Consider the following 18,203-nt stretch of genomic DNA (forward strand, 5'->3'; position numbering starts at 1 on the left):
TCCCGCAATGTTGAACTGCACGCCCTATATCAATGCGTTCATAAACATGGCTCAAAGAACCGAAATACTGCATACAGTTTTCTTAACTAATTCTCAAAATCATGGCAAGCGTGAATCGAGGACTCATCGCCGTACGACATCGCACTTACATCCCATCTATCCTTACTAACAGACCTTTAGATCACAGGCGCAAATGGCACAATCGGATACGCATGCGTTCTATATGCGCTCCAAACTGGATATCGCGTGCGCTGCATCGTCCGTCGCGAAGAAGCTATCCAAGCCATCAAGTCTGGGCCTTCGATGCAAGAGTATCTATCTCACTTGGAATATGCTGTTGTGCCGGACAATACCGTAGAGGGGGCGTATGATTGCGCTCTGGCAGGTGTCTGGTACGTTGTGCATGTTGCGGGAGCGTGGCCTCTGCCGGTGCGTAACCCAGGTTCGAGAATGCGAGAGGGGGAGCTGAATATCATCAGAACTTACATCCAGACGATGACATATACCACCCCTTCATGGAGTCCATGAAACTCATTCTGCAGGCTGCTGAGAAATCAGGGACGGTGAGACGTATGGTGTTCACACAAGCCGGCGCCGGGCTAGTCAATTCGGAAGACGGGGATACGCTGGGGGTTCGAATGGATGAGTTACTGGACGGTAAGGTGCATCCCGGAAGACGTAAATATCAATCGCTGATGTAGTCCCAGAACACGTCCAGGTCAATCGGGAATCACTTGCCTTCCAGCCTCCCCTTAAGTCTGCCCATAATGCCTACTGCTCGGCAAAAGCTCAATGCATGGCTTATCTCAATAACTTGCGCCTCGACCAGAGCACTCCATTCTCCATCGTCCAAATCATTCCCGGTACTGTGATCGGACCCTCCGAGTTCGCTACTACAGCGTCTCAGGCTTTTGCACATCTTGACCGGCAGAGCAAAGCGCTGCTGTTCGACGAGGCCAAGCCACGGTATGCATTTGGATTTGTACATGTACGGGATTGCGCGAGGGTGCATGTCGAAGCTTTGGATGAGGAGAGAGTCAAAGCTGAGGATGTCCCACCGTGGTTTGTCGCCGGCGCAACTACACCAGCGGGCTACGACGGGGTGAGGTTGTGGGAGCAAGTAGCGGATGGTTTGGAGGAAGAGCTCGAGAAGGAAATGGCAGAGGGTATGTTCAAGATCGGGAGGAATAAGGTGCCGGTCAATATGCCGTTTCGAGTGAACTCGAAACTCACGGAAGAAACGCTGTTCGATGGTGGGGAATTCAAGGGATTGGCGGACTGTGTCAAAGAGGTTGGACATTGGTATGCAGGCCTGAAGGAGACAACGTGAACTCGCTGTGAGGGAAGTTATGGGTCACGCTTGAGAATATCAGAGAAGATATATAAAGGCGCGTGGACCATCTACAGGAAGAGACACATAACGGGAAAGACTACGAAGCCTATAGCGCGAAACATCAGTGAAGGAATGTGGGCATAGTATTTGTCCCGGACTAGCCGTCGAGCAACAATGTCTAAGAGATGTAAGACAGGCAAGCAAGACAGCGCTCGAACGAGCGCACCGCCACTCCTGTCGTCGTTCCTCACAAACATATACTATTCACTACTCTGTTCATTACAGGGCATCCGTATCCATCATCCACGAGATTCTCAACATGCTACATAAGAACAAACAAATCCAGTGTTGTGCACTGTCCCGCAGACCACAGTCTGAGCGCGACGCAGATGTGTCTCGTTACATGGGTACAATAAGAACCATCGTCTTGTCTCGGAAGCTCGGGCATGGGTGAGCACATTGCGTGCACTTCGTAGGCATCACGAGCAAACACTTCAAGGAAACAGGAGACCTGCACTGTTTCCCGTATGGTGAGATGGGGACAAGATTGTGAGGTGCGGAGCAACTGAGGTTCTGCGACTGTCTTAACGTTCAAAGACATGAACGATGACCGATACACGATGTCTGGCAAACATTCTTTAGACGTTGGGGATGCGGTAGTTATAAGAGCAAAGTCATTCGACTCTTCTTTCTCATCAAACTCTCAGAGATCGACCATCCGCTCACACTCCCAAGGTCCGCTTTCTCCCCTCCTGACCATATCGTCTTCTACCCCTACCAGACACTTCTCATTCCCTCCCCACCACCATGGACCACGTCTTCCCCGGCACGGCAGGCATCCCAGGATACCGCTACAGGAGCAGCGCCAACGCCGCAGCCTCGCCCTCCACACTCCTACTCAGCGTCGTCATCGGAATCCTCATCGGCATGATCCTCAACGCCCTCTTGGCCAGTCTACCCAAGGCCTTCGAGCGCGCCGATTCCTCAGCAGAAAACACGGATACGCAAGGCGATGAGACAGTGCCGTTGTACAAGCTTCTCGTAACCCGTATCTCCGCCTCCGCCGTCGATGTCTACCGCGCGGTCGTCAAGCACACGTACGCCCTGTTCCGTAGAGTCCTGGAAGTCCTCCGCATGCGCATGCACATATGCGTCCGCATCACGCGCAAGCGTCACAACCACAGTATCAAGCCCGTACCACTCAACGTCGTTGTTCCTCCTGTCTACCCGGATATCGTTATGACAAAGAACGATGGGCCAGCCTTCATGATGGCCATTGGAAAGACAGCGAAGTGCATCAATGACGAATCGAAGCGCATCGATGACAAATTGAAGCGTGTTGAGGACGGACTGAAGCATATCAAAGACGAACTGAAGTGCCTCACAGAGGAACTGAAATGCATCGAGAAGGACTTGCACAACGAGATCGAAACCATGGTCAAGAAGGCTTGCGCCTCGGGACAAGGGAGCTGTGTCGCCTGAGCCACGCGTGGCGAACCCACATGCGCGTGTGAGTGGGGAGCGCCTATGCGGGTGCGACGGTTCGGAGATGAACGAAGTGCTTGATGGCGAAGACCGAAGCTGTGAGCGAAGGATTTTCTGGGGACGTTGAATGGCGGAAGCGGGATTTGTGTGATGGATGATGGTGGTTTTGTGGCGTTCTTTGGATAGACTTCTTCCTCTTCTCTACATTCGTTTAGTGCTCTTTGGGAATTGTATTGGGCGTATTTTCGCCTCTTTCCTTGCCAGTGCGTCTTCCTGATTCTCGTTATGACGTCCGGGTACAGCTTTTCGAGGCCTGGCACCTGGCTAGGAGACTCCCAGAAAGCTCCAACTGTAGGCATGTGGTACCGCGGATGACCGAGCGCCCTTGTATGCGTATATGTCCCTCTTTCCCACAACACTCCCAGCCAAATCTTCCCCACTCACCCCTCCCCATCACGAAGTCTTGCTCGCCGTCTCCTCATTCTCACCCCCACCCTCCCCCCCCCCCGCAAGCCCCCCCCCCCCCCTCGCCACATCCTCAACCTTCCCCCCATCTCCCCCCCTCCCCTCCCCCAACGTATCCAACCCCCCAAAAAGCCACAACTCCTGCAAATCGCGTATAAGCGTGCTAATCTCCTGCGTCGTCCTGACCAAACCCGCAGTCTGTTCTCTAATGCGGCCCTCGCGCTGCGCCGTGGTCGCGTAGTCGTGCACGCCCTCGAGTTGCGGGACGTTTGCGTGCGCGCTGCTGTCTGCCATTTTGACGGCGCGTAGGATGGTGGAGAGGTAGCCGTCGCCGGCCCAGGGGTCGGTGACGCGGATGTCGGCTATGGAGGTGCAGAGGGATTCTGTGCGGGCTGTGGCGGGGTTAGTGGGGGTGTGGAGGGGAGAAAGAGAGAGGTACCTATTAGGGCTTCTTTTGTGCGGTTGGAGGGGTCCATTGTGAGGAAAGCTGATGTGGATGTATGGAGTCGATCGATCGTGGAAGGCGCGTTGGTGTTGGGAGGAAGTCGCGACTTGGCTTATCGATAAGAGCTAGCTACACTTTTGTGGGGCGGTATCCAGCGGTGGGGCAATAACCATCCTGTGCCATGCGGGTGAGCCGCATTGAATGGTACGGTACCATTGCATGGGGAAACTAAAAGTTTGGTATTTTCTCTCTTCTCCAATCTGAGCTGTGAGGACGTAGTAAGTGCGCCGATGAAGAGGAGCTCCTACAATCTTGTTGGCGAGCAATCTGACCACAATGAAACACATATGCACCGTTTGTTAACATATCAAGTAGTAAAGCCGTCTATTTTATTACGCCTATGGGTAAACACAGCCCATCGATCTCAGCATCGCACCTCGTAACCCACAGCTCTTCACACACACACCTCCTACCCCAACACATCCCCCCCTCTCTCCACCAACCCCTCTCCATCTACGCCATAGCGACATCCCAAGCAGCCTTACCCGCCATACCCATCATAATATGATGAGCCAAAAACCACAGAATCCCATAATACCTGCCCTTACCCGCCTCAGTCCCATTCGTATACCCCAGCGCATAAACGACACGATTGACGCTCCACACCGCGGCCAGAATGGCTGTGGCACTGGGATACTTGAGACCCGAGATGAGCATGGAGCCGAGGGCGATGGGGTGGTTCTCGTTGAAGTTCTGGTGCGCGCGCTGCGCCGAGTTGAAGAGTATCATGGCGTTTTTGGAGGCTGGGGATGCGGTCTGGATTTGCTCGTAGGACGCGTATTCGAAGGGGTACGGGACCTTGGCAGCTTTGCGGTAGCTGCCGACGCGGAGACCGTGCCAGGAGCCGACTAGGAAGGTGGAGACGGCGGCGAGGAGGACGTAGCTGGGGGGGGTGTTAGTGGGGGTTTGTTTGCTTGCTTGTTGGGTAGATGTGGAAGCTGAGGAGATGCGAGGAGAGCGTGTACATACCCATACTGATCCGGGATGACAAGAACAGCCATTGTGTGTGATATGAAAAAGTCTCCGAACGTGTTGCGATATTCAATTGATCCTTTGTTGATTTGTAGACCGAGTGTTGGAAGCTCAATTGCTAGTTTACTTTTTCTACAATCGAGGAAGCGCCGAGCCTTTTGTACCCGCGTCTGCGAACATCGTGGAACGCCACAGAGTACAGCCTGCAGGCACGCGGACCAGTTTCTGCGGGGCAGCGGCGCAACAGAACGCCGACTCGGGCCCCACTGCTGCGGAGTTCCGCTACGGAGACCGTACGTGCATGCTTATGCTGCATTACGAAGATGAAGCATATTATTCTGTTTCGTAGTTGCCTGGAAAGGGCGGAGACATGCTTGCGGGAGATGGGCGTGGAGTTGTGCCGATGTGAGTCGGTCGGGGTTTGAGGGCGCGGTGGAGTCAGCGTTGAACGTTGTGGTCTTACCTTGGCGGCATGTAGGTAAGACTGGAGATGGATGGATGAGTCAAAAATTGGTAGTCAGAAGAAGGAGGGAGTCAGAAGCAGATCTAACAAACTCCATATCATGTATGTGTATGCTGAGGAAGAAAGGGAAACGGCACAACAAGAGGCCGTGAAGGCTATTTTGTATGTCCCGCTTGACCAGCTATGGTCGTCTCGCGCAATACGTGCTTGGAATTGCGTTCAAGCCAGCCCGGCAGCAAGACGACAATTCGGACGAAATCAGCACAAGGTCACATGTCGAGTACGTAGTTGCTGCATGCAAAAGGTCTCCTTAAACCGTACGCGCCTCGGAACCTTCGCATTTGAGACCATACTCATATCAGCGTGACACAATCCCAAGCAAACATACACTGTCACCACACCTACTCCCCCACCCCCCTCCTCTCAAACAGACAAAACTCAAACTCAACACCCTGCTCCGCAACCACACCCTCGACACTCTCCCCCTCGCCCGTAAACTCCCTTAACTCGCTCTTCCCCACCTCCCTCCAGTCCCCCTCATCCCACCCCGTGAAAAATGTATCACACTCAAACTCCCCCTTAATCCTCGTAAGAAGCACACGCTCACACTCCCTCATCTCCAATGCCTGTTCATAAACACTCGCCCCACCAATGACATACACACGCTCAACCTGCACCTCCTCACCAGCCACCCTCTGCGACGAACGAAGCCTTGCAAGTGCATCCCCGATACTACTCGCCACCAACGGGCCCTCCACCCCCACTTCCCCTTCTTCCTTCACTGCACTGCTAAACGCCCCCGGCGACCGCGTAACCACAATATTCAGCCGGTCCTTTAACGGGCGGAAGCGCGGCGGAATAGACTCCCAAGTCTTGCGCCCCATGAGCACGGCGTTTACTCTGCGCGCGCCTGGAGTGGAGGGCGGGGTGTGGACGCGCTTTGTGACGCGCGCGAAGTAGCCCATTTCTTTCTTGAGTTGGGGCCAGGGGAGGGTGCCGTTTTTGCCGATGCCGAGGGAGGGGGTGGCGGCGAGGATGAGTGTTAGGGAGGGGGGTGAAGGGGGCATTTCGGCGGCGGCGATGGGTGTGGGTTGTTGGTTTGGCTGTGGCTGTGGTTGAGATTGTGGGTGGGAGGGAGGTGGGGGAGGAGTTGGCATGGCGGTACGCGTGATTGCGAGAGGGAGAGGGTGAGGGTGGTGTCGGGGTTGCGAGATGGGATCTTGTGGGATATATGCAGGGGAGGTGGGATGGATGGCGGGGGTGGAGAATAAACACGCTAACTTTGACACGAAGAAACGTGATCTTCTCGCATGCAGTATACGAGGCTTGCCGGGTATATCTAGACCGATTATCGAATTTCCTAGACGTTGTCGAGTGTTGGTACGAAGTCTCCGTCAACGAAGCCATCGCCATCTAGCAAATACATAGACAAAGAGTCATTTACAAAAACACGTCATGTCACATCTTGCTCAAATTCAACCATCTTCTTCTCAGAACAGTGACATTTCGACAAGCAACAGCGCTAAGATATGATACACAGGCCCATGCCCTCCCCAACCTCTTCCCACTTATCCATGCAACACAGAAGAAGAGAGAGAGAGAGAAGAAAAAAATCCAACGACGACCGCTAATTCGAGACTTCTTACTTGCATCATTCCCAATCATCGTAGCCCCACTTCCGTCCCAATCCCTTCCAATCCAATCCCATTCCCGGTCGATCAAAGAGCAAAACGCCTAAAAACAGACAGACACCTTGCAATGCCCCATGCCCATTCCCCCAGTCCAGTCGCCAAGAGTACTTCGTATTCCCTTCTCGCCCTCCCTAGTTTGCTTTCATACAATGTGCGCCCGGGTTTTCCAAAAAGGGGGTATCTCGCAAGCAGCAGAAATACGATGCATTCCATGTTCGACTCCTTGCACGTTCTCCTCGGCTGTTTGGATAGCGTCATGCTTGAATCTGTCCCTCTTACTCGTTCTCGCTGCCTTCGGCCCCGCTCTTCAACGGCAGGGATAGAGAGATTTTCTTGGGGGTTCCGCCTCCATCTTTGCCGGGATTTATTGCGGGCGCTTTACGGCGCAAGCTCCGAAGGCTCGGTGTACTTGTGTTGCTGGAGGTCGAGGCGCGGCGCTTGGGACCAGCTGCGGATGATATACTGGCGATCAGCTCGTCTTCCTCGTCTTCTTCTCTTCGTCGCTTCTCGGATATGCGTTCTGGCGGAGAGCCGACAACAGATGGTTTGGGCGATGTGGTCTCGTCGGGTTTCTGAGCCGTCTTGGGAGATTTGTTCGCAGATACTGGAGTATCGACTGCGAGGATGTCCATGTCATCGTCGTCCGCGTCGTCGTCGGGATAGTTGACAAGTGGCTTTACCGGTGAAGCTCCGTTCATGGCAGGCTTCCCTGTACTACCAGAGCCATCGTCTTCGTCATCAGATGTGTTAAAGTATGCGTCTTCGTCGGCATCCGGCTCTTTCAATCCTTGACCCCACTTGCCGCCATTTATCAATCCTGCATGGCGTGCAGGTATGTCGCTGTCCACGCTTGTAAACGACTGGTCCATTTCCTGGGTTGTCACTGGCTCGTGCATCTGCTCATACCGCAGAATGATGTTCTGGAAGGTATCAACGTATGTTATTCCTTGAAGCCTTTCCCGATATGTTTCGACCATGTGTTGTACAATCATCTTGATGTTCTCGCGCTTGATGAATTCGAACAGCTCGAGGCAGGCTGAGTTGAGCAGGTTGTCTCGCGGCATAGTGTCGAATAGTATCTTCAAAATCGGGTCGAAGACTTGGTGTTGGATAATCTGGCGGTTGTGTGTCTCATCATGCAGGCCAATGACTGTACGGAAGTACTTCAGAGAGGCTAAGCGCGTTAGCAACAGGAATCCTAGAGGAGCAACCTGGCTTACTCAGTTTTAGATGCTTCTCTGGGCAGGCCATGAGCTGAGCGACTCGCGCCGCTAGGCCTTCGGAAAGAATGAAGTATTTACTGCGGAAAGAATGCTGTCGGATGAAGAAGCAAAGCACTTCGACAAGGTGGGCGTATAGTGACACTTCCTGTATGGAAAGGTCTTCCACTTGAGGGTGTTAGCTGTATGCGCGGTAGAAAAGAGGGCCAGACTTACTGGACTCCTTGCCCTCGAGATCTTTCAAAGGCTGGAAGAGTTTTCGAGCAGACTCGTCGTAGAAATTCTGAATGAAAGAGTCTGTCTGTGGTATTGATGGCAGTTGGCCCCTCATCTTGGCGAGGAAGTCACTATTTGTCCGCCCGAGCGCTTCGATGGATGCAGAGTTCGCGTTGGGATCCAGCAGGATCTTTATTGCGTCGGCCATTTGCGCTTTCACCCCGAGGTCAACCTCAATCAAGAGGAGCTCGATCAAAGTGTCCGTCAATGGCTTGGACTTTTCTTGGATGGCCTTGAAGATGTAGCTCCGCACCATCAGTGCGTCGTGATCGATGAGTGATACCAATATGTCTGTTCCTGCTACGCGCACAGCCGCGTCCTGGTGCTTGAGCGCGAATTGTATCACCTCCAGCAGGCCATTGCTGATGAAGTTCTGGTACAGTTGCGCCCTACCGTTTGCTTGTAAGCTCTTAGCTACAGAGCAACATTGCTGAATGAACAGCACGGCATCCTTTTTCCGCTGGGGGTTCTGCTCCTTGGGTGTGAAGATGGAAAAAAGCTCCTTGAGGAATGGGCCGTTTGCCTGGAGGTGCTGCACGATGTCGACCTGGTGGAAAAAGATGAGCGAGTTGAGAACGGAGAATGTGGGGTCGTCGAGGATGCGCGCGAGCACAACGTCCTTGAGGTACTGCAGCCGGTATGTGTAGTGGATCTTGCGCTTGATGTTGTCGTCCTCGATCTTGACAACCTCCTTGAACTTGGACTCGTCGGCGAGGTACTGGCGGTGGTTTGCCTTGTGCAGGGGGAAGTCTGGGTCGTCTGGGAGAGTCAGAGAGAAGGACTAATGTGTAGAAAGAGTGGCACTCACACTCAAGAGCTCCAACGACACCCAAGACGACCGCGTCTGTGACGACGTACTCGATAATGGAGGTGTCGTTGAGCAGGATGAGCATCTTCATGATGCTGCACAGGCGGTGCAGGTCGGACGCGCTCTCCAGGTCCTCTGCCATCTCGACCAGGGGTATCAGCTTGGGGATGTAGTCGTGGGCGAGGATGAACTTGGCCAGGGCCTCGCGGCCGCCGGGCGTCGAGTTGGCGGCGCGCATGTGGTTCTCGATGTCGTGCAGGTTGCCCAGGTCGGGGTTGGGCAGCATGATGGGGCTGATGTGGTCGACGTCGTCGGAGAGGCCGTCATCTGGCGGCGTGTTAGCGGGTGGCATGCGCAGAGGCAGCATGTGACATACCCTGGGCGAGCGTCTGCAGGCGCGACTGCACTTCGTTGACAAAATCCCTGGGTCGGTCAGCGCATTGGCCGGGTCACTGCAGCGCGTCAGGGCCGTGCGGAGGCGGATGCGTACCAGATGCTCGCGCAGCCCTCTGGCTCCTGGAAGCTGAGGGCCATGTCGGTGCCATTCTGCTCGGTCCATACTATGAGCGTATCTGCGCGCGCAATCAGCTGATGTCGCCTGTGTGTGTTTATGTGTGTCTGGCGGGTCGTGTCACGGGCGCGTACCTTGCTGCTTCTGGTAGCCGTCGTCTTTGGAGATGCGCGTCTCGAGCAGCTGGCGCGCGTGGTCGTCTTCGGAGAGAACGAGGATCTTGGCCTCTTCCTGCTATGGTCGCACACGTCAGCCCTGACCGTAACTATGAAGCTGCCCATCGCCAGTCGTCGCAGCGCACACCAGACGACACGTACATTCACGACCACGCCCTTGCAGAACCCCGTGCCCCGGTCAAACCAGTCATTGTTCTTCAGCTCGTACACCTTGACGCGCTTGCGATCGTTGGCCGGTGGCGCTACCAATGCCATAGTCGAGGCGGGAGCCTACCACCACTCCGGCGTGGGCAGGAACCCTCCGGAGTGCGTCTGACGGTTTGCGCAGCGAGCGGCGGGCAATTGGCGGCTGATGGCGCGATGGCGCGCGGGCGAGCGTGACGGCGCAGCGGGATGAGGATGGTGGTGACGATGACGATAGGAGGCTCGCCGTGTCGCGACGGTCGACGCGTTGGACGGTGCGCACGGTCGGCGCTGCACAGTGAGCAAGTCCGCAAAGACGTCCGAGTCGAGATCGCCGCGGAGATTTCGGGCGGGCAGGCGCGTCGTCGGTTGTCGGTCGTGTGCAAGGCGGCGTGATGGTTGCAGATTCGGAAAGGCACGGTTGATAGCCGATAAGGGACGGCGGTTGGAGCCTGGACCACGGCAAGCAACTTGAGCCTCAACACCAAAGGGGACCCTGGAGATGGCTTGACACAGTAGTAGGGTAGTGTATGCACGCTCTAGGGCGGGTGTGCACTGATTTGGAGCAGGTTTGGGCTCGCGAGAGTGGCGGCAGCCGAGCCTCGTTGGACATTGACGCAATCCAGTCTTGGCTGCTGCCGTCATTCGACGACCATGTCTGCTACCTAAGTACTCCACAACGACATGCATCGCCTGTACTTCATGAATATTGCAAGCTTCCCCTCACTGTTCCCGTCGTTTGCTTGTATGGTGCATGTCGTCCTCGACTCGGGCCATTGTCGCACTAAGTCGTCTGGTCACGTTACTTTTCCATCCATCCAACATCCCCCGTCACTCCCCGTCACTCCCATGTACAATCCTTGCAGAGACATACTCTACATACACTTCAATGCCCTCATCCAGTTAGACACTTGGCAATCTGGCAAACTATCTTAGGGCATCTCGCTGTCGTCATTGACACCTGTCAGCCTTTACCAACCTCCTGCCAGCCATGAAGATCGCAATCCTCACTTCGAGCATCGCTGGTTCAGGGGCAGCTCTAAACTGTGGGCATCCTCGTGGGTGACACATTCCGTTTCTTTGTCTGTTTGCTGTGGTCTATTCAGTCGGAACCGAATTCTAGACACGTCTGGAACACTTATGCTGTTCAGCTCAGCACCGCACGTGGATATCGCGTGTGAAGATCCGTGGGACCTCTGGCATACTGCAGCTGTCAGTGACTCTATACGATCAACAACTGCACATGTGCAGAAAGCAGCCAATCGTCGTCCTTCCGAGCGGTGGCAAAACGTCACTTTCTCAAGCGTCCCAAGAATCCTCACGAGCCATCTGCGACAAAGTTTGCACCTCTCTTAGTTGTCTCGTGCGAACCATGGATTCAATTGCTGCAGGCCATTCATAGTGTCTGCGCCGCAGCCAAACCCTCTTCTTTGAAGCCAGGTAGTATGGACAGCCTGCTGAAATGCAGCACACATGGCATTGCTGTTTTCCAATTTGACATCTTTGGCAACCATGTTTCTATACATGGAACAGGTGCCGGGAAGGTTTCTCGCCAAATTCCCGCGCATCGCTCAACGGTTCGCGCGGAACTAGTACCTCAGTGACGTCTATCCATGCTCGCTAACTTTATGGAAACTCTTTAGCTGCATGACAATACCCGGTAGTCCGACCCACAAGCACACTAGGTAGCATGAAACATGGCAATGCGATCGCGAGCAATGATTTATGTTTTGCAAGCGGCTGTATTCCATCACTCCATATAATGCGCCTCGCCCTGCCCTCGAACGTCTCTTTCTAACCCGCCTCAAGTCGAAGTCGATCTGTACAACACTCGAAATCTTATTCCCCGCCATGTCCAACTTCTTCAAGTCCAAGAAAGGAAAGGAACCATGTGTGGAAATGACAACGATCACTCCTCCCCAACACCAACCCGATCCCCCCTCACACGCAGCAAAAGATGTGTCTCCGGCCAATTCATTGGCCAAGGAATATAAAGGATTACAGGCCAAAATCGCCTTCATAGGGAAACCCAGGGCAGTGTCTCTTGACTCTTCCCGAGCAAGAGCAACACGCACTTTCTTGTTCCCATCATCCAAATCGACAGACCCGCCCTCACCTCAGACGCCTACATCTGCCGCGAGTCCACCTGCGAGAGAACGTGCCAGCAGCGACCTCTCCAACAACCGGGTCCTGCAACACTCGCAACGACAAAGCTCACCTGTACGAGGCCGCCAGCAGGCCCAGCACGAGCAAATCCGCGGCAGGCGCCCTGTTACCCCACCGAGTGCAAACCAGAATGCCAGACATCTGCATAGCTTGAGCAAGCAGCCGTCCATGGTCTTCAAGAAAAGTGCCCTCTCACATGTCTCGGTAGCTGAGGGTATGTTGTGTCCGTTTCTCAACTCTACCAACAAACAAACTAACATAGTCTAGAACCAGAATACGACGAAAACGTCGCATCGTCATCGTCCAGTTACCAGAGTTCGATGCACTCTGCATCATCATCCAGTACGTTCTCCCTTTCATTGGCGAGACGACGCAAAAAGCTAATTCCCCCCCCCAGTAGCCAGCTCACGCACAGCCTGGTCGATAATAGACAGTAACCCCCACGGTCTCGAACCGCACCAGATCTCCGTCTCGCTCTCGAAAAACAGCAGGACGCGACACCTAGCCGAACGCCGCGCCTCATCCATGCCGCCAGCGCCCCAGAAAGCAGCATTATCACCATCGCCACCACCAACGCGGACCCAGACTCCCCCGCGCCTACAAACCGCAACGCACTCCAATTCACCGCTCGAGCCTGATTCGCCAACACTACCCTCGACGCTGTTCCTGCCCCGTTCAAACACCACAGACTCGCTTGAGGAGTCGCCCAGCCCGTCTCCGCCGCACTCACACATCACTCCTCCGGCCGCGGCTCGACTCACCGAACCATCCCGCCCGGCCCTCTCGCTGTTCAGCCACAAGACTCACGCACCTGACCGCGAGAAGACGCACTCGCCGTATATGAGATCGTCGTCGCAGCCTCCCACGAAGAAACACGATTCTGTCATTCAGTTCGAGACGGTGCAACCGAAGCTCCGCTCGCAAAGGTCGATTTCGACGTTTTTCTCTAGGAGGACTGTTGTTGATTCGGCGGTTTAGGGGATTGGGAAGGATTATGGCGTTGGTATTGGATTGGGTAGGGGTAATAGCTATGTATTATGAAAGTCTGGTTCACGGTCTTAGCAACGTGCTGGACTGTGCGGTATTGTTTTGTTTTATCGAAAAACTGCTGGGTATCTGTGTAAATATCAAGATATACATGATAGCAATTTTTACTCTCACAGCCTGGTGCTGAACATCTAGCCTCGATTCTACAATCTAGACATCTATCAACCATCCCTGAACATACCCCTTTTTGATCGACCAGCACATCCAAGCGTCTCCCAGCCCAACCTGCGCAGGACACAGCAACACACGCATCAAAACCCCTGCTGACGCCGCCACTTGCCCTCCCACCCAGGAAACCACGGACTCTCATCCAACGTCTGCGGCTCCCAGCCCCCAGGCACCAATCCACTCCGCACCTGCTCGTCATGAAACCGCTCAAGCGCCGGTTTAACCACATGATCCGTATGCCAAGTATTCTTATACGCCATGATATTCCCCTTCCCCTCATTCAGCACTTTGAGCAGCAAGCCCGGCACATACGGTTCATCGCGGAACTGCTCCACGGGGGTGAACAGGGCTTTGAAATTAAACACCACAGCGCCTGAGAGCGGGAGGCGGCGCAGTGTCTGCCAGTCGACGCGTAGGTGGCACTGTGAGAGGGAGAGGTCTGGGCTTTGATGCTCGCGCTGGGATTTATGTGCCGTGTCGTCGGGTCCCATGTAGAGTAGTTCGCCGACTTCGATGCCCCAGGAGCCGCGCTGGATGGGCTTGTCGGAGGGCATTTTGGCGAAGAATCTAGTGCGTTGTTAGGGGTTTGTTGGGGTTTGCTGGAACGGTGTCACGTACCTGTCCATGGAGAATTTCATCTTCTCTTTGTAGTCTGGGACTGGGCCGTGGATCTCGTCGAGTCGCAGGCCGATTTTCGTGCCGACGTTCCAGCCTAGTGCGCTGCAGATTACGCCTGCGCGGAAGACGTAGAGACCTGTTTTGTCGTCGCGCAGCATGATGGCGAAGTCTTCTGGGACGTTGTTTAGGAGGACGTGTAAGGGGTGGATGTTCTTGAGGATTGTTGTGGTGTGCAAGATACCGTTGTGAAAGATAGTGTTATCGTTGTCTAACTTGAAATATTGCGGGTAACGTGCACATAGGAATTGCAGAACCATCTCCATGAGCTCCTTGCAGGCTAGCTCGGACCCGGGTAGGAATTGCAAGACTGCTTCGCCGTGCTGCGCGAATAGCGCTTGTCGTTGCTTGATGCGCTCCTCGTAGGTATTCTCGAGCTCCAGCCACCAGTCAGGTTCCATCTTCGTGAGTGCTGTCTCCTAGATTAGTAGAGTAAAGTTTTGTATTTCAAAATGACGTACACATCGTTTGGTGGTATGCCCATCGAAAGGGCCTGTAAGGTCGCGGAAGAGCATTTTTGATGTCGAACACTGGGTGTGACTGTGGCAGACGCACCCCACTCAAGGCAGCATAATCGGGAAAGTCACCGAGAGATTTGATATCCTTGATCGAGAACCCACAAGGAGTGTATAGTGAGTCTTTTGCATCTAGATATGACGCTTCCAGCGGAAGCACGTCTGTTTCTGGATCAACCGAATCCACGCCGGTTCCGGACCAAACAGAATGCCGAGATGGTGGAAACGTATCAGAGTATGTGACTGGTATGTCTACTTGTTTCTCGGACAGTGAAAGCGATCGTGGAGGAGTTGTAGAGCCAGAGTATCTGCGCCGGCTTATACGAAATCGTGCTAGAATGATGTTACGCTGACCTTGCTGGCATAGAAGAACCATTGCTGAGCCGGCAATGAATGCTGCACCAAACAGCCATAGCAAGGCATCCATCATCTCGACTTGATCAAGATGAAATGCTCGAGGGGTGACAGTATGACGCAAGTCCCTTGTTTGCCAAGCCAGGCTTGATCTGGAGAGATTCCAAAGTATGTTCGTGTGGACAGAAGATGGAGAATGAATCAAATTGTTCTTGATTGACTATTGTAACATGATATATGAGGAGAGAGGTCGACAGGTCAAGTTGTGGAGGTGAAGGTCAACAGAGAAGAAGGAAACCATTCAGCGCACCTAACATAAGACATACATACCTATATTTATCGGATGAATGGCGAATCGAGACATGCGCCGCACATGCAGCTTGTGAGGGGGTTATCAGAAGATTGAGTGGTCGCTATTTGAGGTTTAGCGGTTACCTCTCAGAGTATAGAAGTCCGAAGTATCTTGGCGCATGCCTGATTGGGCGCGAATCACGCTGTTCATGGGGTACTTGATGCAGTCTTATGGCTATGCATGTTGCGGCAATGTGCGCTCCCCACCACCAGCTCTGTAATTCGTTAGTTTGAGCATCTTCGGTGCTATCACGGCGAGATCCGAGTTGCCGGTATACGCCCTCTGAACCTCTGAAAGTATCGAGTATTATTCCGTAACCAACTTTCTCCATGTGGCAATGAAGTGACCATGGAACGTGAAGCCCATAAATAGGTGCTCATCAGATGTCTGTAACGCATCTTTACTTTGATCTGAAGAGTATCCGGCCATGACAACAGATGTCTATCCTGTGAGGAGTGTCGCCAGTAGCAAGAATTTAGCGGGCCTTACTTTGAGGCGCATGCATGCGTTACAGGGCATATTGACAGGGTCCAGTAGCCAAGATGAACTGATAAGATCTTTTCCGCAGCATCTGCTTGAAGCGCAATGTCCGATATAATCCTACATGTGTGGAGTGAGTGTAGCGCAAGAGAGGTGATGCGATGGTGACGATCTCACGCTTCACACTAATTACGTCAGCGATGCTTTGGCCACCCCAACTCGAACCTTTTCGACAGCTATCCATCACCACCTGTATCTATTCTGTTTCAAGTTGGTCGATGGGAATGTTATTGAACCTCCCAATATCACCAATAACGCCGTTGATACCTAGCTATGAGAGGGCCTCCTTGAGGTGTTCTCTGATAGTATTCTCTCTCACTTGAATGTCTCAGTTTGGATTCCTATGCCCTCTTATGTGTTGCAATTGCAAAGACATAGCTGTTTCTTCTCTCTTTTCTCCTCTATTTTTTGTTCTGTTTCTCCAATTCTTCCTCCAGTCTTTTACACAGTCTGGCTTACATGAATAGACACGACAGACAAGAGCTGCATCAGTCGCGACCAGTCAAAACATGTTCGTTCTAATACGTGAAGTAATAGGCGAACCAAGGTAGGAGTCTGTCGCCACACTCTACTCAAACCACTATCAATATATTGCTCAGCTGAATACGGCCTCAAAACACAGCAGAATATATTACAGATGGTACCGGTGTGTCTTCCTATCCTCTTTCTCTAGCAGGAGCGTTTCCAAACAAGAAGTATTTTGTTTCCGTCTATATATTTCTGCTTACGATTGGGCTTTCGTTAACTGTCGTACAAAGACTCTCATGTTGTCATAGCAACTCCACATGTGTCAATTGAGATTATTTTGTTCTTTCATTTGTCATATCGTTTAGTGAGAGACCTCGTTATATTCTGACTTTCACCCGTGTTTGCCAAGAAACTCTTCTCTGGTGTCCCGCTCTCTCTCGTTATATTTGACCCACAACCTCCACTCTCAATCGACGCAGCCAACCGCACCCACTCTTAGTCAACCAAACAACAATCTAGGCAGCCTTGTTCGACCAGCGGAATGCCTCCAACAACCTCGGCCCCCAAAGACAGCACGCCTGACGCCACGGTCGCAACCGCCAATGTACCCAACGTTGAGGTGCACCAGCCACAAAATACTTTGGACGAAGTTCTCGGACCCATGGTAGACCACGCTCCCGAAGGCCCGGATCAGACACTACCACCTCCGCCTCCATGGCTTGCGGCATATCTAGCCACCGTCGAAGAATTTGCAATTCAACAACCCCAGACGTCGCTGCCGCCCCCTCCTCAAGGATTCGTGGCTGTGCTAGCCTTTATGGGCAACTACTTAGCGCCCCCGAACCAGACGCTGCTACCCGAAGAAGTTGCTGCGTATCTGGCCAACGCCGGCCATCACTCTTTCCCCCCTGTCTTTGCACACCAACCGGTTGCAAATCAGAATTCGACCATGTCTTCGCCCGAGGCCACTACCGCGCAGACACTCAGTGTTGGTTACTCGTCGGTCGCGTCTCCATCTACCACTCAATTCGCCACTACCTCATCACCTGCTGCCCAATCTGATCCGAACCAGAACCTACTTGTCGCAACGAATACAGCGATTCAGCTTCAGAGTGATAACGACGACAACAGCAACTCGGAGGAGTTCACGGCTGCGTTGCCTCACGAAGAACTTCCAAGCCCTTCGATGTCTGAGTTGGCAGACTCGGACATTGGTGAAGATATGCCTGGTTTGGAAGATTTAAACATCGGTGAAGATATGCCCGTTTCTGATCTAACGCAGTATTATTCTATCTTGAATCCGGTTCTAACCAATGGCGGGCCGAACGCTGCATCGAACTACGCAGGACCTTCAGTCTCCTTTCTAGCCGCCTTGAGTGCAGCTGTTGAGCCTACATCTCCCTGGCCAGGATGGCCTTCGCCTATGGCGGTCCCTCCACCTCTTGCCTCGCTCTATGGATCAAGCTGGTTGCGCAATGTTCGCCCTCCCCTCGACGCCGTCGCCTTCGTCAATGCTCTCGAACAGGTCGATATATCCACTATCGCTGCCGACGACATGAAATGTCCGCACTGCTGGCTCCCCTTCGGTACGACTGATGATGATGACCCATCCTACACTTACTCGCCCGACCCTCAAGAAGACCCTGCGGTTTCTGCGCATATGCTTGCGTTTAGAGACCTACCGCATTGTGAGATGGCCAATAACGACCCTGTGAAGACACCATGCGGCCATTTGTTCGGAAAGAGCTGCTTGATTGAGATCCTAGAGAGGATGGACTCCATCTGCCCTATGTGTAGGCAAGATTTGCGTAAGAAGGCTTAGTGGGCCTG

General features: G+C 53.4%; 10 protein-coding genes across 10 annotated transcripts; 5 read left to right on the forward strand and 5 right to left on the reverse strand.

The window, feature by feature from the left end:
* Positions 1-101: 101 nt before the first annotated feature.
* P153DRAFT_399456 (NAD(P)-binding protein) lies at positions 102-1,455 on the forward strand (the record flags this gene model as incomplete). The annotated part of the gene is made up of 4 exons (XM_033671730.1): positions 102-131; positions 181-429; positions 480-657; positions 708-1,455. The coding sequence occupies 4 exons, from the start codon at positions 102-104 to the stop codon at positions 1,328-1,330; spliced, it is 1,080 nt and encodes a 359-aa protein (XP_033520370.1). The 3' UTR covers positions 1,331-1,455.
* A 420-nt stretch (positions 1,456-1,875) lies between these two features.
* On the forward strand, positions 1,876-3,296 carry P153DRAFT_369363 (uncharacterized protein). The gene has a single exon (XM_033668749.1). The coding sequence runs from the start codon at positions 2,141-2,143 to the stop codon at positions 2,813-2,815; it is 675 nt and encodes a 224-aa protein (XP_033520371.1). The 5' UTR covers positions 1,876-2,140; the 3' UTR covers positions 2,816-3,296.
* Positions 3,297-3,385: 89 nt separating this feature from the next.
* P153DRAFT_322875 (uncharacterized protein) lies at positions 3,386-3,833 on the reverse strand (the record flags this gene model as incomplete). Its single annotated transcript, XM_033665190.1, has 2 exons — positions 3,723-3,833; positions 3,386-3,675 (listed from the first exon to the last, which is right to left on the reverse strand). Coding segments are annotated over exons 1-2 (327 nt in total), but the record flags the coding sequence as incomplete, so codon positions are not given.
* A 408-nt stretch (positions 3,834-4,241) lies between these two features.
* Positions 4,242-4,789, reverse strand: P153DRAFT_298626 (membrane-associated proteins in eicosanoid and glutathione metabolism; the record flags this gene model as incomplete). The annotated part of the gene is made up of 2 exons (XM_033664223.1): positions 4,242-4,671; positions 4,758-4,789. 2 exons carry the CDS (start codon positions 4,787-4,789, stop codon positions 4,242-4,244), a joined length of 462 nt encoding a protein of 153 aa, XP_033520373.1.
* Positions 4,790-5,624: 835 nt separating this feature from the next.
* Positions 5,625-6,290, reverse strand: P153DRAFT_298072 (uncharacterized protein; the record flags this gene model as incomplete). The annotated part of the gene is made up of 1 exon (XM_033664201.1): positions 5,625-6,290. One exon carries the CDS (start codon positions 6,288-6,290, stop codon positions 5,625-5,627), a length of 666 nt encoding a protein of 221 aa, XP_033520374.1.
* A 417-nt stretch (positions 6,291-6,707) lies between these two features.
* P153DRAFT_369364 (DUF625-domain-containing protein) lies at positions 6,708-10,655 on the reverse strand. Its single transcript, XM_033668750.1, has 8 exons — positions 10,047-10,655; positions 9,864-9,963; positions 9,709-9,790; positions 9,595-9,641; positions 9,219-9,545; positions 8,351-9,169; positions 8,135-8,302; positions 6,708-8,088 (listed from the first exon to the last, which is right to left on the reverse strand). The coding sequence occupies exons 1-8, from the start codon at positions 10,158-10,160 to the stop codon at positions 7,190-7,192; spliced, it is 2,556 nt and encodes an 851-aa protein (XP_033520375.1). The 5' UTR covers positions 10,161-10,655; the 3' UTR covers positions 6,708-7,189.
* Positions 10,656-10,779: 124 nt separating this feature from the next.
* Positions 10,780-11,155, forward strand: P153DRAFT_369365 (uncharacterized protein). Its single transcript, XM_033668751.1, has one exon. The coding sequence runs from the start codon at positions 10,791-10,793 to the stop codon at positions 11,022-11,024; it is 234 nt and encodes a 77-aa protein (XP_033520376.1). The 5' UTR covers positions 10,780-10,790; the 3' UTR covers positions 11,025-11,155.
* A 474-nt stretch (positions 11,156-11,629) lies between these two features.
* P153DRAFT_82902 (uncharacterized protein) lies at positions 11,630-13,392 on the forward strand. Its single transcript, XM_033673432.1, has 3 exons — positions 11,630-12,468; positions 12,522-12,596; positions 12,652-13,392. Exons 1-3 carry the CDS (start codon positions 11,814-11,816, stop codon positions 13,230-13,232), a joined length of 1,311 nt encoding a protein of 436 aa, XP_033520377.1. The 5' UTR covers positions 11,630-11,813; the 3' UTR covers positions 13,233-13,392.
* Positions 13,393-13,552: 160 nt separating this feature from the next.
* P153DRAFT_378231 (uncharacterized protein) lies at positions 13,553-15,089 on the reverse strand (the record flags this gene model as incomplete). Its single annotated transcript, XM_033669782.1, has 3 exons — positions 13,553-14,036; positions 14,088-14,556; positions 14,606-15,089. 3 exons carry the CDS (start codon positions 15,087-15,089, stop codon positions 13,553-13,555), a joined length of 1,437 nt encoding a protein of 478 aa, XP_033520378.1.
* A 1,825-nt stretch (positions 15,090-16,914) lies between these two features.
* On the forward strand, positions 16,915-18,195 carry P153DRAFT_388741 (uncharacterized protein; the record flags this gene model as incomplete). Its single annotated transcript, XM_033670775.1, has 1 exon — positions 16,915-18,195. One exon carries the CDS (start codon positions 16,915-16,917, stop codon positions 18,193-18,195), a length of 1,281 nt encoding a protein of 426 aa, XP_033520379.1.
* Positions 18,196-18,203: the final 8 nt, after the last annotated feature.

This window comes from Dothidotthia symphoricarpi (genome assembly GCF_010015815.1).
Source record: "Dothidotthia symphoricarpi CBS 119687 unplaced genomic scaffold P153scaffold_18, whole genome shotgun sequence".
Taxonomy (NCBI): domain Eukaryota; kingdom Fungi; phylum Ascomycota; class Dothideomycetes; order Pleosporales; family Dothidotthiaceae; genus Dothidotthia; species Dothidotthia symphoricarpi.

Bases quoted from the DNA above. Each gene is read 5' to 3' on its own strand.
- P153DRAFT_82902 (XM_033673432.1), top strand. From the start codon at position 11,814: ATGTTTTGCAAGCGGCTGTATTCCATCACTCCATATAATGCGCCTCGC. The intron at 12,469-12,521 runs GTATGTTGTGTC...AACATAGTCTAG, and splicing joins ACATGTCTCGGTAGCTGAGG to AACCAGAATACGACGAAAAC. The intron at 12,597-12,651 runs GTACGTTCTCCC...TCCCCCCCCCAG, and splicing joins GCACTCTGCATCATCATCCA to TAGCCAGCTCACGCACAGCC.
- P153DRAFT_369364 (XM_033668750.1), bottom strand. From the start codon at position 10,160: ATGGCATTGGTAGCGCCACCGGCCAACGATCGCAAGCGCGTCAAGGTG. The intron at 9,791-9,863 runs GTACGCGCCCGT...TTGCGCGCGCAG, and splicing joins CGGCTACCAGAAGCAGCAAG to ATACGCTCATAGTATGGACC. The intron at 8,089-8,134 runs GTAAGCCAGGTT...TAACGCGCTTAG, and splicing joins AGAGAAGCATCTAAAACTGA to CCTCTCTGAAGTACTTCCGT.
- P153DRAFT_369363 (XM_033668749.1), top strand. From the start codon at position 2,141: ATGGACCACGTCTTCCCCGGCACGGCAGGCATCCCAGGATACCGCTAC.
- P153DRAFT_369365 (XM_033668751.1), top strand. From the start codon at position 10,791: ATGAATATTGCAAGCTTCCCCTCACTGTTCCCGTCGTTTGCTTGTATG.